At 38.8% G+C, this 13768-nt stretch overlaps 2 protein-coding genes across 3 annotated transcripts; both read left to right on the forward strand.

The window, feature by feature from the left end:
• Positions 1–116: 116 nt before the first annotated feature.
• On the forward strand, positions 117–4736 carry LOC121896325 (uncharacterized protein At5g50100, chloroplastic-like). Its single transcript, XM_042410138.1, has 3 exons — positions 117–651; positions 3013–3201; positions 4369–4736. Exons 1-3 carry the CDS (start codon positions 505–507, stop codon positions 4561–4563), a joined length of 531 nt encoding a protein of 176 aa, XP_042266072.1. The 5' UTR covers positions 117–504; the 3' UTR covers positions 4564–4736.
• Positions 4737–6344: 1608 nt separating this feature from the next.
• Positions 6345–13437, forward strand: LOC121896324 (calcium-independent phospholipase A2-gamma-like). 2 transcript variants are annotated; one of them, XM_042410136.1, is made up of 9 exons: positions 6345–6519; positions 7252–8793; positions 9102–9254; positions 9346–9503; positions 9874–9968; positions 10096–10267; positions 10394–10451; positions 10680–10874; positions 11641–13437. In XM_042410136.1, the coding sequence occupies exons 2-9, from the start codon at positions 7348–7350 to the stop codon at positions 12097–12099; spliced, it is 2736 nt and encodes a 911-aa protein (XP_042266070.1). In that variant the 5' UTR covers positions 6345–6519; positions 7252–7347; the 3' UTR covers positions 12100–13437. The 2 variants fall into 2 exon arrangements, with proteins under 2 accessions (XP_042266070.1, XP_042266071.1); XM_042410137.1 differs by lacking the exon at positions 6345–6519 and adding an exon at positions 6868–7112.
• The last annotated feature ends 331 nt before the right edge of the window (positions 13438–13768 follow it).

The following is a 13768-nucleotide window of genomic DNA, read 5'->3' on the forward strand; positions in this document are numbered from 1 at the left end:
CAGGTTTTAATTTTTTAGAAAGCAACAGTATGAGAAAAAACACTGTGTGTCTTTAAACAAATAGGGCGGGACTTGGGCTTTATTGCTCCACTAACATTCAGCTTAGTGGGACGTCTCAGCTGTCATAACACACACACCCTCACCACGCCTACCTCAGCCACGCTCCCCGGTCAAAAGAATGAATTGAAGACTTATATTTCCTAAGAAATTAACTTTCTAAAACTAAACAAGCAGATGTGAGGACCCGATATACCGTCTGCTGCTGTAACGTTAGGGTTTTCTGTCTGCCGTTTGTTGTGAACAGCATCAGCCGGCGACCTCTGTGTGTGTTACTCAACTGCTTGTGTAACACATGAATGTTAGCTAACGTTAGCACTGACTGTTAGCTGCACTAAAGTCAAGCAGTGTAAGTTACAAAAGCTAACTTGGCTAGTTGCTGTACATCTGTTCAGCTAGGTAGGTAGTTGCTTGTTAGCCACTGTAGTGGGTTCAGCGTTTTTCCAAATGTTTTCCAAAGTAAGAATAGGTTTAGCGTCGGGTTTAGCCAGATGGCATAACGTTACTTGTGTAAATGCAAAAACGGCGATTCAAGTGACACCTGCCCTGTGCAGACATCAGCATCGGACCTTCAGCTCTGAGTCTGGTGTCAAGGTAAACTCCCTGTGTTTCTGTACTATTATATAGTGTAACATGCAATAGTTTATCACTTTTTTTAATGGTTAAGGTAGACAATGTCACTGCAAACAAAGGAATGGGACATTTTCTCTGTAAGCTATAGTGCTATTCACATTTCATGACATATTTTAATATTTATCAGCTGTAGTCAGTTAATTGCTTCAGTGTGTTCATGCTAGAAGGTTACATGAGAAGCACAACTGGGGCTAAGGTAAGTTAAAGCCATACCATGAAATGAAACAGTTGGAAGTTGAAGGGTTAATCTCCTGCATGCTCGGCCGAACATGTTTACAAGAGAGAAACCACCTGTCTGTATCGGCATGATGTTAGAAAAGTGAGTGGATTGACTTTCTTACTGTTCAAAAAGGACCAACAGAGCGTGAAGCCTGTCTCTACATCACACTGCTCACTAACAGAGTGCATAGTGCATCCTTTAATATGGCTCTGCAGCCAGTCACGTGCACTGCTAACATGGTTGATTTACCAATGTTCTGTTTGGCGATATGGTTGCTAAGTGACAGCCCGCTGCTGACCAACAGCTAACGGTAGAAGACAGTAATCACTAATTTCGTCCAGAGTCTCTCAGATTCAGCTTGACCTGTGAAACTGTAACTGTTAACTTCAGCTCAGCTGCCAAAGCAGAGACAATCATGTCTTTAGCTTTTAGCATTAAATGTCAGAGGTGACTTTCTGTAAAAGGCCGCTGCCAACTATGCACTGTGATCTAACAGTATTCAGTAATGTCAAGTATAATGTTTTAGATGTGATGATAATATTTATGAGAACATGTTATTACTATTAAAAGAACAGTTAAGTAGTATGCTATGCATGATGAAATATAAATACTAAAGGTAAATCAACATTATGAGATACTAAGTCAAAAGTATTAATAAGTATTAATTAGTATATCATAATGTTGATTTACTATAACAAGTCATCGTTTTGATCTCATAAATTGGACTTACTAAGCTATATCATAAGTTAAACCTGTTAGCTCATAATTTTGATTTATCCTGAGTATAGCCTATATATATGTGTGTGTGTGTGTGTGTGTGTGTGTGTGTGTGTGTGTGTGTGTGTTTTGTCATGCATAACATTTCATCCATGTTTATCTATTCCTGGAGGTAATGGGCTTCCATAATTACAAATACATTTTAGCAACATTAAATTAGTCCACTTTTCTAGATACAGATGAATTTTTGAGTTCTTTGCAGTTGACTTCCAAGTAATTAAGTAAATAAATAATAATAATAAAATAAAAACAGATAAAATATAAGACAGTGAATCATTTGTGAAACAAAAACTTGTACTTTTCAATTAATCACACTTTTTTTTTTTTAATGATTTTATCATTTTTAGGCAAGGAAGGTTTATTTGTATAGCACATTTTAACAACAAGGCAATTCAAAGTGCTTTACATAAAACATAAAAATGATCAAGACAGAATGTAAAAGCAACACAAGGCAATATAAAAAGACATCTAAATACAATTTAAGTGTGTTTAAAGTGTTAAATTGGAAACAAAAATAAGCTAAAACAGAGTAAGACAGATAAAACAGGAGAGTAAAAGTTACAGTGCAGTGTAAGATATTAATCAAAAGCCTCAAATTTGGTTCAATAAAAGGCAGCGGCAAACAGAAAAGTCTACAGCTTTGATTTATAAGAACTGAGAGTTGCAGCAGACCTGCAGTTTTCTGGGATTTTGTTCCAGATATGTGGAGCATCAAAACTGAACGCTGCAGAAGACCGTTCAGTGCTTTATAAACCAACAGCAGTATTTTAAAATCAATTCTTTGACTGACAGGAAGCCTGCGCAAAGATCTGAGAACTGGAGTGATATGATCCACTTTCTTGTTCTTAGTCTGAAAATTTTCCTTTGATCAGTGTAATGCAAAACAACATAACTTATACATTTATAATGTATCGAATTTCAGTTCTCATTTGTAGAACTCCATGGGTGCAGTACTATTTATTGTCACCTTTTGAAAGATCAGTGGTTGTATAGAAAAGTTTGAATGAGTACTGATTTAACCCCCTCGATCCTGGCTCAGACATTTGGTTTCTTATATTCAAGCAGAACTGGACAAGGTAACCTTACTGAAACATTTGTACCCAAATATCAGATTAGACTGCTTGTCCAGAAATGTCTTCAAGTTTTGTTCACCAAAAAAAAGAACCCATCAAGTTACTGAAGAAACATTCAGCTTCTGCCAACTGGAACTCTCTCCTCCACCTTTTGATCATTTTTCTCTTGTGCGCTTGTGAAATACATCACAGGTTGAAACCGAAAATTGAAGACAGCCACACTGTTATCATCTATTCTGTGCTCATTTTCAGGTGCTGTATGATGGGCTTTGTCCCATATGTGTGACAGAGATCCGGTTCCTCCAGTTTCTGCAGAAAAACCGGCCCGGGAAGGTAGATTTTGTTGACATCTCGCTTTCAGGCTATGATGGAGCGAAATACAAGGGCGTCAGCTATGAGATGGCCATGGAGGAAATGCATGTGATTGATGAGAAAGATGAGGTAAACTCATATTCCACTGATTTTTACAAATAATAAGAAATAATATACTACATGTCACACCTGGGATGGAACATGAGGATTTACTCTGAGCATTTGCCTGTTTGGTTTATTTGGGCTGCTATGAAAGCTGTGGTACAGACTAAACAACCTTGAAAAGAAGAAGGAAAGGAGGAGAGCTGCACTGATTAGTCAATAAATCAATTACTTGCCAGCTGTTAAATTAATCGCCAACTATTCTGAATATAGATTAATTGTTTTGAGTCATTTTTTAGAAGACGTCATTTTGTGCTTTGGGAAACAGTGGTCAACATTTTTCACCATTTTCTAATCTAATTAATTAATTGAAGAAAAGAAGAAGAAGAAGAAAATAATCGACAGATTAATCAATAATGAAAATAATCATTAGGTGCAGCCCTAGAAAGGAACACAGTGGACCGGATACAGGATTTTGTGGCAGTGCACATGTTTAGCATGAATTCAAAAGCTAAACTACTATAAAATCCATTTGCTGATTGTGAACGTTCAAGGAAGCCGTCTTATGAATGATCTTTTATATGCAGCAAAGATATTAATGCAAAAATTTGGTAACCAAGGTAACATGTATGTGCGTCACTGTGTGAATACAGGGATTTTTCATGTCAGTCGTAAAGTGAAAAAGAGTCAAGACAGAGTATATTTAATGTGTTTTTACACTATATTTCCTACAAGACACCTTTTAAGCATCATGTTGCTACCTATTTATCATTATTCATATATGGAAATGCAGTCAAATCAGTTATCAATTATTTCCTCATGAGCTCTTTGTGACACCAAAGAAGATAAAGAGACAAATTCAGCATGGTTAAATGCAGCATGTCTTGCTGTCAGTGTCTGCAATTAGATTTCCCCATATGGATCCATGTAGCACTGATGGTGTGATGGTGCGATCACCAAAACCATCCAATCAAGGAGTTACCTGTCAGTCCATGTGACTTCAGACTTAATCCAGCCTGACAATCAGACTTTCACTATTTACATTTTAATCATCAGCATCTAAATATGTCTGCACTTCTGTCTTAGCAGCAGCATGGAGAAAATCCTACTACAGTAAACACATAATTAGCTTGAATGTGTGCTGCAAGTATGATGTAATTTTTGCTAGTCTGCTAACCTCCTGTGTGTTGACAGGTTCATCGTGGGATCCCAGCATTTGCGGTCATGTACAGTGCAGTGGGCCTCGGTTGGTTGGGTCGCTTCATGATGTGGCCACCTGTGAGACCATTTATGGACAAGTCCTACGCCATCTTTGCCAAGAATCGCCTAAAGTGGACTGGACGTGGGGAGGAATGCACCACAGGACGCTGTGAAAAGAAAACACAATGACTCTTGCCAGTAGAGAAAAAAATAAAGTATGTTTAATAAGTAAACTGATTGTGAAGAACTGTAAATATATCACATGGCTGGTCCTGTTTAACCAGTGGCAACTCTGAAAGTTTCATTTGTGTTGTTACAGGGAAATATCAGCCGCCAGATTAAATGTTTATGCATTCAATCCATCATTTGATGCAGGATTTCTTTTTTTTATAACTTTGTTTTTATTATTTTTGTGCAAAATGAGAAAAAGGAGATGACAGTAGTTAACAAAGATTAATCATATATCAGATAATAATCCCCTCCCACCTTCCACTACCCTGACAGCAGATATTAAACTAGGCACAACAGAAAAGAAATGCACACCTAAAGTAAGACTAAGGGGAAAAAATGGGTAAAAAATGCAGGATTTCTTTACTTTTAAGACCATAGGTTCCACTTGACATATTTCAGGTAGTTCAGTTACAGTGATGAAAACATCTACTAAACTATGATACAAAAATCTAAATTTGGACAGTAATAGGGATGTTGATGGTTGAAATATAAAAGCAAATACAAGGTTCTCCAATCTGCTGAAAATGGCCTAAATATAAAAATATAATGTGGGATGTTAAGCCAGCAACAATTGCATATTAACAGCTCACCCTGACTGAAAATCCCATTTTCTCAGAAATGCTGGGAAGTCATGCTTGGATTCTGATCATCTATAAATCTGGGCTTTGTCACTCAGTCTGATGTTTCTTAACGGTAAGATGACAGATGTGCACACAAAACAAACTGTGGATACTGAAAAAAAATGTAAGCCTGACCATAAGAAACATGACGGTGCGGGGAAAGAGCCTCACTGCAAAAGACAAAGAGTAATGGTGTACTGTATGTAACACTGTCATACTATGACAAATATACACTGAAGCAAGATTTTGTCAATTTCCTGCCATACACAGTGTCTCATATTGAGGTTCATTCATAAGCAGACAGAAAACTAAACTGACTGGAAGCTGCCACTACATTTCATTGTAAGTTTAAAATAATATCAGCTGTGAAAGTGAAATTGTTCCTCACGAGTTGTATTATATTGTAGTCATGATTGATCACCTAACTTACTCTTTATAAGGGAAACACATATGAGCTAAAATTATAATTTCAATAGATTATTACTTGTAGAACTGGCTGAAATCAATATTTAGTGCGTCTGACATTAACATTGAAGTGGAATAATCTTTGAATTACTGTCTAGAATGAATGTCTGTGTGCTTGACAGACAGATATAAACACGTGTTTTTAATCTCACAGGCACCTCTACTGTCATGAGCTTGTTTCATCAACAATACATTGCAATGCAGAACAGTGTGTGCTTGACAAAGGTCACCTTAGTTGTGGTTATAGGACACTGATGTTTACAAAACATACTTTGTGGTATAACGCAGACCTATTTCAGGTAACACTTTTTATGGTTTGCATACTTTGGCTACAACAGCAGTTTGAATGACTGAGATGCATTTTATTGTTTTCATAAACAATGACAGACTTGTAATTGTTTTCTATCAAATTTACCTCGTGGCCAGTAAACAGTTTCTGAGAATTAAAGTTCTGGTAACCAGTGGAGAGGTGTGTGTGTGTGATGTGCAATGACGCAAGAAACAGCTGACGTCAGCTGACTGGGACCCTTGAGTTGTCACCCCCCTCCCTAATTTTAGATTTGTGCTTCCAGTCCAGCAGTCAGCAGTGACAACACGTGACTTTATGCATGTGTGGTCTTACAGAGCACTGGTCAAGCAGGTCCACCCCCCAAGCCCAGCTCAACCAATAAGATTAAGTCCCTGCACGTCAGAAGGATGGAATTAAGTATCAAAATAGAGTGAAATGGTGCTTCAGACAGTGTGTCAAGTGTGTGTACTGGATTTCAAAGAAGAGAAAATTGGCTGAAGAGGAATTGTGAAGACAGAAGAACTAGGTGTTGTGTTTCAGGTAAATCTTCAATGTATGCTTTCATCAGACATTTTCTGTGAAGGTTAGAGAAGCTATAAGCTACTTTAGTTAATGACCTTCGCCCACCTAAGTGAATAACAACCATAGTAGATGTTTGACTATTACACACCTGAGCTGTTTGCCTTTCTGTCTGTGACTAAAGAAAAAATCCTGTGCACAGATAAGTGATTTTAAATACATTTCATTTTACAAATAAATGTAGCACACGCACGTGCTAATATATGAGAGCAACTGAGGACAACGCTGTCTGTGATCAAATTTCCGTCACACTGTAGTTATTTACAGGCCTACGTACACTAATGTATTTTCTGAGGTTTCATGTTACATTCCTGAGGGGCCACAGTACCAGGAAACAGAGGAAGTGCAAGGCTAGTGTGGAACATTATGTTTGTACACAATCTTATCAGCTCACAGTGAGAGCATGCACTCTCTTTTAAGAGTGACTTGTTTATAGCAGTGACATTGTGCCTGTGCCCTGAGCAGACATGCAGCAGAGAGATTGATACACCAAACTTTTCTTATGCTTGAGCACTTTTGGTTTTATCGGGACTTTGTTCTTAATGTTATGCAAGGTAATTAATTTGTTGAAACATGATGTTTTATGTAAATTAATACGTTAATGTCAATATAATTTGCATGTGGTTTTGTTTGTTAGCAAGAGACATTTATAATTGACATTTTTCTTATGTTTTTGTTCTTGTATTTTCCTAGATTCCTGTTAAGTTTATCGCTATGGCATAAATCAGTGCAGCCTCAAGAGGGACATTTGGACTTTAACTGATTGCTGCTCACCACGTCAGGTCAAACATGGGTCGCTACCTCAGCACCAACTTGTGTTCAAGTTCTGTGGACAGGACTTTGAGATCATACTGCAAAATTAGGTACTTAATGGGCCTTTTCAGAAAGTACCCTCGTCTGGCCAAAACACCACTCTGCCTGGACCTCCATAGATATTCACTCGTGGCACCTCCTCATCCACCCAGATTTACAAGAAGAGCTTCTTTTAAAAATGTAAACCACAGTGATAAAGGCTCTACCTCTCACCGCTTCCTCAGAGATTATACCAAAGAAGCGAAACGTCTCCAGATTGTTCGTTTTTACTCATCCTCCAATAGGGATGCATTCAAAGCTGAGGCTCCAGTTGGGATCTTTGAGGAGGCTCAGACCAGTTTGCATTTGAGTTCTCTGGGAGTACGTCTTGGTCAGTCATTTAATCGATTGGCCAGACACATTAATGTTTATTTCAAGGGAAAAGACATTGTACCTCTTGCTGAAAGTGCTGGTCTTGTTGTCACAACTCCAGAATATCTTGGAAGGTCACATAGGCGTTGTCAAAGTCAGCGGGCAGCCAGAGAGAGAAATATATCTGAGGGCAAGGACACAACACAGACCTTGAAATGCAAAGGAAAACAAGAGAGCTCAGGAACAGGTCCTTTAATCAAGGAAAACTCTGGACTGCAACTATTTCACATCAGCACTTTGACGACAAGATTTGGTGAGAGCTACAGTTACGTTGCTAATCACATCAACTCTGTCTTTTCTCTGGGTCCGGCAAAAGTTCAAATTCAGGAGAATTCGGAAACAACATCTTCCACTAGAGGGACACACAGAAGGCATAGGAGGAGAAAAATGCTAAACAATTACATTCTAAACTCTAAAGAAGCTGAAATATCTCAAGTAAAACCAGGTGATAATCAGGCAATAGTGGAACCAAACAGTATCTCCAACAGCTGGGAGGAAGGCTACCTTCATTTCGCAAGACATATCAATAGATACTTTGGTGCTAAGGTTAGGGATGAAGTTGGAAATCAGAATAGGCGAGAATCACTCCCTGTGGAAAAGAATAACACTTACAAAACACACTTCTCAACACAATCTACCTCACAAGCTCAAGGTGCTACATCACAACAGAGTCAAGAAGAACCTATTGTCCCTGAAACTGGAGGCCTTTTCCACAGCAGCAGCAATACCTCTAACTTTGGGGAAAACTATTTCCAAACGTCCAGTCACATCAATCAGTATTTCAAGGGTCAAAGTGGAGTGGATGAGGGTATTAGTAGAAACCTTAAAGAGACTGACCATAGATCTGCTACCTCTGAGAGACTGAAGACTGTATCCTTTATGGACTGCCTTCGCCGCCCCACAAGTGCCATCCCTGACTTGCTGGGTGCTTATCTAAAACTGGGCACCTTGTCCCAGACTAGTGAGCCAAAACCTGCCATAACTTCAGCAGAGGCAATATTGAGTAAAAAGGTGAGTTGAGGTTACATTACATGTTAAGTAATGTCACGTTGATCAAAAATATGAGAAATTAAAAACATAAAATGAAATTACCTATTAAGAGGGCTACAGTGAGTCCCTTATAGCATTATCTGACTTGTCTCATTTGCCTGATGTCATTCTCCAAACTGGTGCAGCATTGCTACTTATTTTTTTATTTTAACTACTGTTCTGGTCACATACACATCACAAAAAGGTTGCTGGTCATGTTAGAGAAGCATAAAATTAAATCAAACTTTTATGCAAATGTTTATAGGTCATTTCTGTTTGTATGTTGTCAGCTCGTCTTGAGTCGGAGGCAAGCTGAGGAAATGATTCGGGCGTTGATCTGCAGTCTGGGACAGGCTTCGTCTCCAGAAGCTCTGACTTCCTGTGTGGAGGCTCTGAATGAACACCTTATCCGCCATCCATCACGCAAAGCTTTAATGTGGCAGGTCTGTTGGAAGTGAAACAAGTTAAACAAACCGATTTTAACTCAGCAAATTCTTAAAGATGTTTTTTTTTTGTTTGTTTGTTTGTTTTCAGGAGAAAGCTGCAGTAACATTATTGAGACAGCGGCGAATCTACAGAGATAACCAGGCACTTCAGAACGCCATAAGAGAAACCTTCGCTCTTATCGGCTATGTGGATCCAGTCAAAGGCCGCGGCATTAGAGTGCTCTCAATTGATGGTGGTGGCACAAGGTAAGAGAATCAATTATTATGGAATTATGTTTCTTCAATGATTCAAAGTGAATGCTGAGTCATGTTTATGATGGTCTCACAATTAAATATGTTTATAATCATGACCAAAAGCAAGTTTAATAGAAAGATATAAGTAAATGTAACAACCAGTCATTATGAGTTTATCTTTATTATTTAAAAAAACAGGAATAACACACACCTGTTCTAGTGAGGTGCTGAATTATTTAATTATGTTGTAAAGAACAATGTTTTGACCTTAACTACTTAACTAGGACAGGTTTTACAAATCGAGGCAATCAACTTGAGACCAATCAAAAGCCTAACACATCTACTAGATAGATTCTCAATATTTTTTATTTGTCTTTTCCAGAGGTGTGGTGCCTTTACAGGTGTTAAAGCTATTGGAAGCTGAGACGGGCAAAAAGGTCCATCAACTCTTCGACTACATCTGTGGAGTGAGCACAGGTGACACAAATGACAACTGAGATTTAAAAATAGCACAATAGAATATGCTCTAAACATCTTGAGGCTTCTCAGTCTGAATCTTTATTTACATGTTTCACTTTTCTGTCTCTCTGTGTGTTTATTAAAGGTGCCGTTCTAGCCTTCATGCTGGGCCTGGCTCATTTTTCTCTAGAGGAGTGTAGTGACATGTATCGTCGTTTTGGCTCTGAAGTGTTTCGACAAAACCGTCTAGTTGGCACAATGAAGATGGGTTGGAGTCACTCTTACTATAACACTGAGACATGGGAGAGAATACTACGGTATGCACAGACTAGATTCTAACATTATAGATGTGCTCCAGTGAAGGATGTGTATACTCAACCTGTGAATGAGAGAGCAATAATAGAGTCTGCTCTGAATACATTTTCTGTTTTAATCCTATTCAGAGAGAAGCTGGGTGAGAGAATACTTATTAAAACAGCCAGGGATGAGTTTAGTCCCAAGGTAAGAACATGACAATCACTGTATTTGTTGATTTTATAATGATCACCATCAGACTAACAGCACTAATAAAACTCTGTTGGATTAATGAGGCAACTGCTGTAGCGGAGTGCTCCGCTGTGGTCAGACTATATTTAGCAGAATTTTTTATTTCAAGTATTAAAATTAGAGTTTGCAGAGGTTTTGTTAAATTTTCAAAGATAACAGAGGCTGTTGTTGGTATCTGCTCAGGTTTCAGCAGTCAGCGCAGTGGTAAATTGGGGCACCAGTCCAAAGGCCTTCGTCTTCTGCAATTACAACCACAAACCAGGTTCCCTCAGCCGCTATGCAGGAGGCTGTGGCTATCAGATGTGGCAGGCAGTGCGAGCATCGTCAGCTGCCCCAGGCTACTTTCAGGAGTACACATTACAAAGTGACATTCACCAGGTAGGAAAACTACAGATGTTTCTGCATTTAATGTGTACTGGAGGCTCCAAGTCTCCACATCATTAATAAATAAATTATCAAATCCCTTTAACTCATATGTAAGGTGAGCAAAGACAAAACACTTACATCATTCTGCACAGTGAAGCTCAAACATCCAACTGATTTGATAATAAGCAAAACACATTTTTGACTGGAGGGGGACTTTAAGGTTTTCAGTGGAAGTCTAAATCTGGTTACTTTAGGCACAATTAAGTAGGAGGAACTGAAATTATATTAAAACACAGGTGTTTTGTAATTCAAGTTAATAGTAAGGTCACAACTGAGGGAGAAGGAACAAATAATCCTCAAATCATACTCTACAAGCTGTTTTTGGGGACAGTTACTTTCCACTAATCCATCGGAGGGATCCATCTCATGCCATTATGAGGTCAAGATTTTAACTTGTCAGATTCTTTGGTTTACGACCTACAAACCTTCTGACATTCCCATCAGCCTCAGCCCTACTTTGTGTTTAGTGCTTAACTAGCAAATGTTAGCATGCTAACAGGCGCAACAAAGTTAGTGATGTTAGCATGCTGATGTTTTTAGCTCAAAGCACCTACCAAAGTCACAGAGCTGCTAGCATGGCTGTAGACTCTTATTCTTGCTAACTAAATAGAAGAATCAAATTCTTAATATTGAGAGGGCTCCTTCACACAAATGACTCTTGTGGGTTAGAACTGAACAAAATACTTATCCAATACACTTGATTTATGTCTCCTTGTAGGATGGAGGAATTATCCTGAACAATCCCTGTGCCTTGGCTGTGCATGAGAGCCGTCTGTTGTGGCCCAACCAGCCCTTTCAGTGTGTGCTGTCCCTTGGCACTGGTCGTTATGACAACGCTAAGAGAGGCCCTGTCACCTCCACCAGCCTGAGGGCCAAAATCAGCAACCTTATCTGCAGTGCCACTGACACTGAAGGAGTCCACACACTTTTGGATGACCTGCTCGCCCCAGATGTCTACTTCCGCTTCAATCCCATGCTGAGTGCTGAGGTGTCCCTGGACGAGAGCCGGCCAGGGGCCCTGGACCAGCTGCAAAGAGACACCCAAATTTATTTGGAGAGGAACCGGCCCAAACTGGCTAGGCTCTGTTTGGTGCTTGGAGCAGAGCGCTCAGCTGTTAGTAAAACTAAGGACTGGATTGGTGAGAGGGCCTGGGAGGTGAAGCAGAGATGGGTGTGAGTAGATATGAGGCATGTCTACAGATAGATTCATACTCCATGTACAGACACAGACAGGCTGCAGACAAAATAACAGAAACACCTTAAAGTAAAACAGCCCTGATGTAAAAGCAGTTTAGTGAAATGTGTAACTTGTTTGTTGTTGAGGCTTTAAGAGTGTTTCTTCAACTCAGTGGTCATTTTTAGCCACATTGAGGCACAAGGGTTCAGCAATGCCAGTCTGTCATTTGGTCCACCACTTTGGCTCACACATAATTATCTCAACAACAAGTGAATGGATTTCTATGACATCTTGCACATACAGTCATGGTCCCCAGAGGATAAAGCCTTCTTACTTTGGTGATTGCTTGACTTTTCCTCTAGTGCCACCATGAGTTTCAGATTTGTGGTTTTGAGTGAAATGTCTCAACAGCTAGGCTATTGGATGGATTGCCATAAAATCTGATACACACCAGCATGTTCCCCACAGAAATAATTGTAATAACTAACGTGATCCCTTAACTATTCCTCTTGCATCATCATCCAGAATTTCAATGTATCCAATATGTTGCAAAAATTACGTTTCTATCAACCGTAGCTGTATTTTGTATTTGGTGCTAATTAGCAAATGTTAGCTTGCTAACAGGCTAAACCTAGATGGCGAACACTGTGAACATCATACCTGCTAAACATCAGCATGTTAGCGTTGTCACTGTGAGCATGTGAACATGCTGTTGTTAGCATTTAGCACTACTGTGCCAAAGTGCAGCCTCACAGAGATGTTAAAGTGGCTGTAGACACCTAATCTTGTTAGGCTGTGGTTTATAGTGTTATTAATCACATATCCTGGTATTTTCTGTCAGTCAGTGTTGAGGGTCTTCATGACCACAAGTATTTTTGCTTGCTCTCGCTGTGCTTTAGCATCTGTTTTCATGAAATTCACTCCCTTCCCACAATAAATTATAATAAGTTACTGATTAGCAATATACATCAGCTTTAGAGGTGTCTCTGTTATTTTGTCCACTCCCTGTTATATATGTACTCCCTGTTGTATATGTATGCCAAATTAATATTTTCTATATGATATTGTCAACATGCCTCACATATAGTATATAAAGTATTTTATTTGATGACTTCTTGGCATAGACACAGAGCACACACATTGGTGAAATCAGCACTTTTTTATGCACTTTATGAAAAAATGTTTGTGTACATGTGACATAATTAACTATACTCAATTATAACTATGGTATATTTGAAAATGTTGCACTTTTCAGTGTTATTAATTGTAATATAAGCTATAAATCATGATTTCATGACAGCTGATTGTGTTGTTATTACTTTTCTGCTATCGGGCATACTTATGACTATTTATTTTGAATAAATTCATATTTATGAAGACTCTTTCTTGTCATTTTTAAAAAAAACTTTTTTCTTTTACTAAACCCATAGAATGTCTGTTTCCGCTTCTTTTTTTTTACAACCCAATAAATAAATAACATGGCAAATGGCCAATGAGTTTATCAATGAGTGAGAAGCCATCCAATCACTTGAATGTGAGGGGTTAAACCCCCTCCCTCCCCCCCATGTGTCTAGAAGCTGTGCCTTCACTGTCCACAATAGACTGACTTTGTTCCAGACAAAAACGCTTTGTGTGGAGGAGCGTGCATTCGTGCCAGCCAGAGATGAAG

Source organism: Thunnus maccoyii, chromosome 4 (genome assembly GCF_910596095.1).
Source record: "Thunnus maccoyii chromosome 4, fThuMac1.1, whole genome shotgun sequence".
Lineage (NCBI taxonomy): Eukaryota > Metazoa > Chordata > Actinopteri > Scombriformes > Scombridae > Thunnus > Thunnus maccoyii.

Excerpts from the sequence above, each read along its gene's own strand:
- LOC121896325 (XM_042410138.1), top strand. The coding sequence starts at position 505 with ATGTTTTCCAAAGTAAGAATAGGTTTAGCGTCGGGTTTAGCCAGATGG. Across the intron at positions 652-3,012 it reads GCTCTGAGTCTGGTGTCAAG|GTGCTGTATGATGGGCTTTG; the intron begins GTAAACTCCCTG and ends GCTCATTTTCAG. Across the intron at positions 3,202-4,368 it reads TGATTGATGAGAAAGATGAG|GTTCATCGTGGGATCCCAGC; the intron begins GTAAACTCATAT and ends GTGTGTTGACAG.
- LOC121896324 (XM_042410136.1), top strand. The coding sequence starts at position 7,348 with ATGGGTCGCTACCTCAGCACCAACTTGTGTTCAAGTTCTGTGGACAGG. Across the intron at positions 9,504-9,873 it reads ATTGATGGTGGTGGCACAAG|AGGTGTGGTGCCTTTACAGG; the intron begins GTAAGAGAATCA and ends TGTCTTTTCCAG. Across the intron at positions 9,969-10,095 it reads CATCTGTGGAGTGAGCACAG|GTGCCGTTCTAGCCTTCATG; the intron begins GTGACACAAATG and ends TGTTTATTAAAG.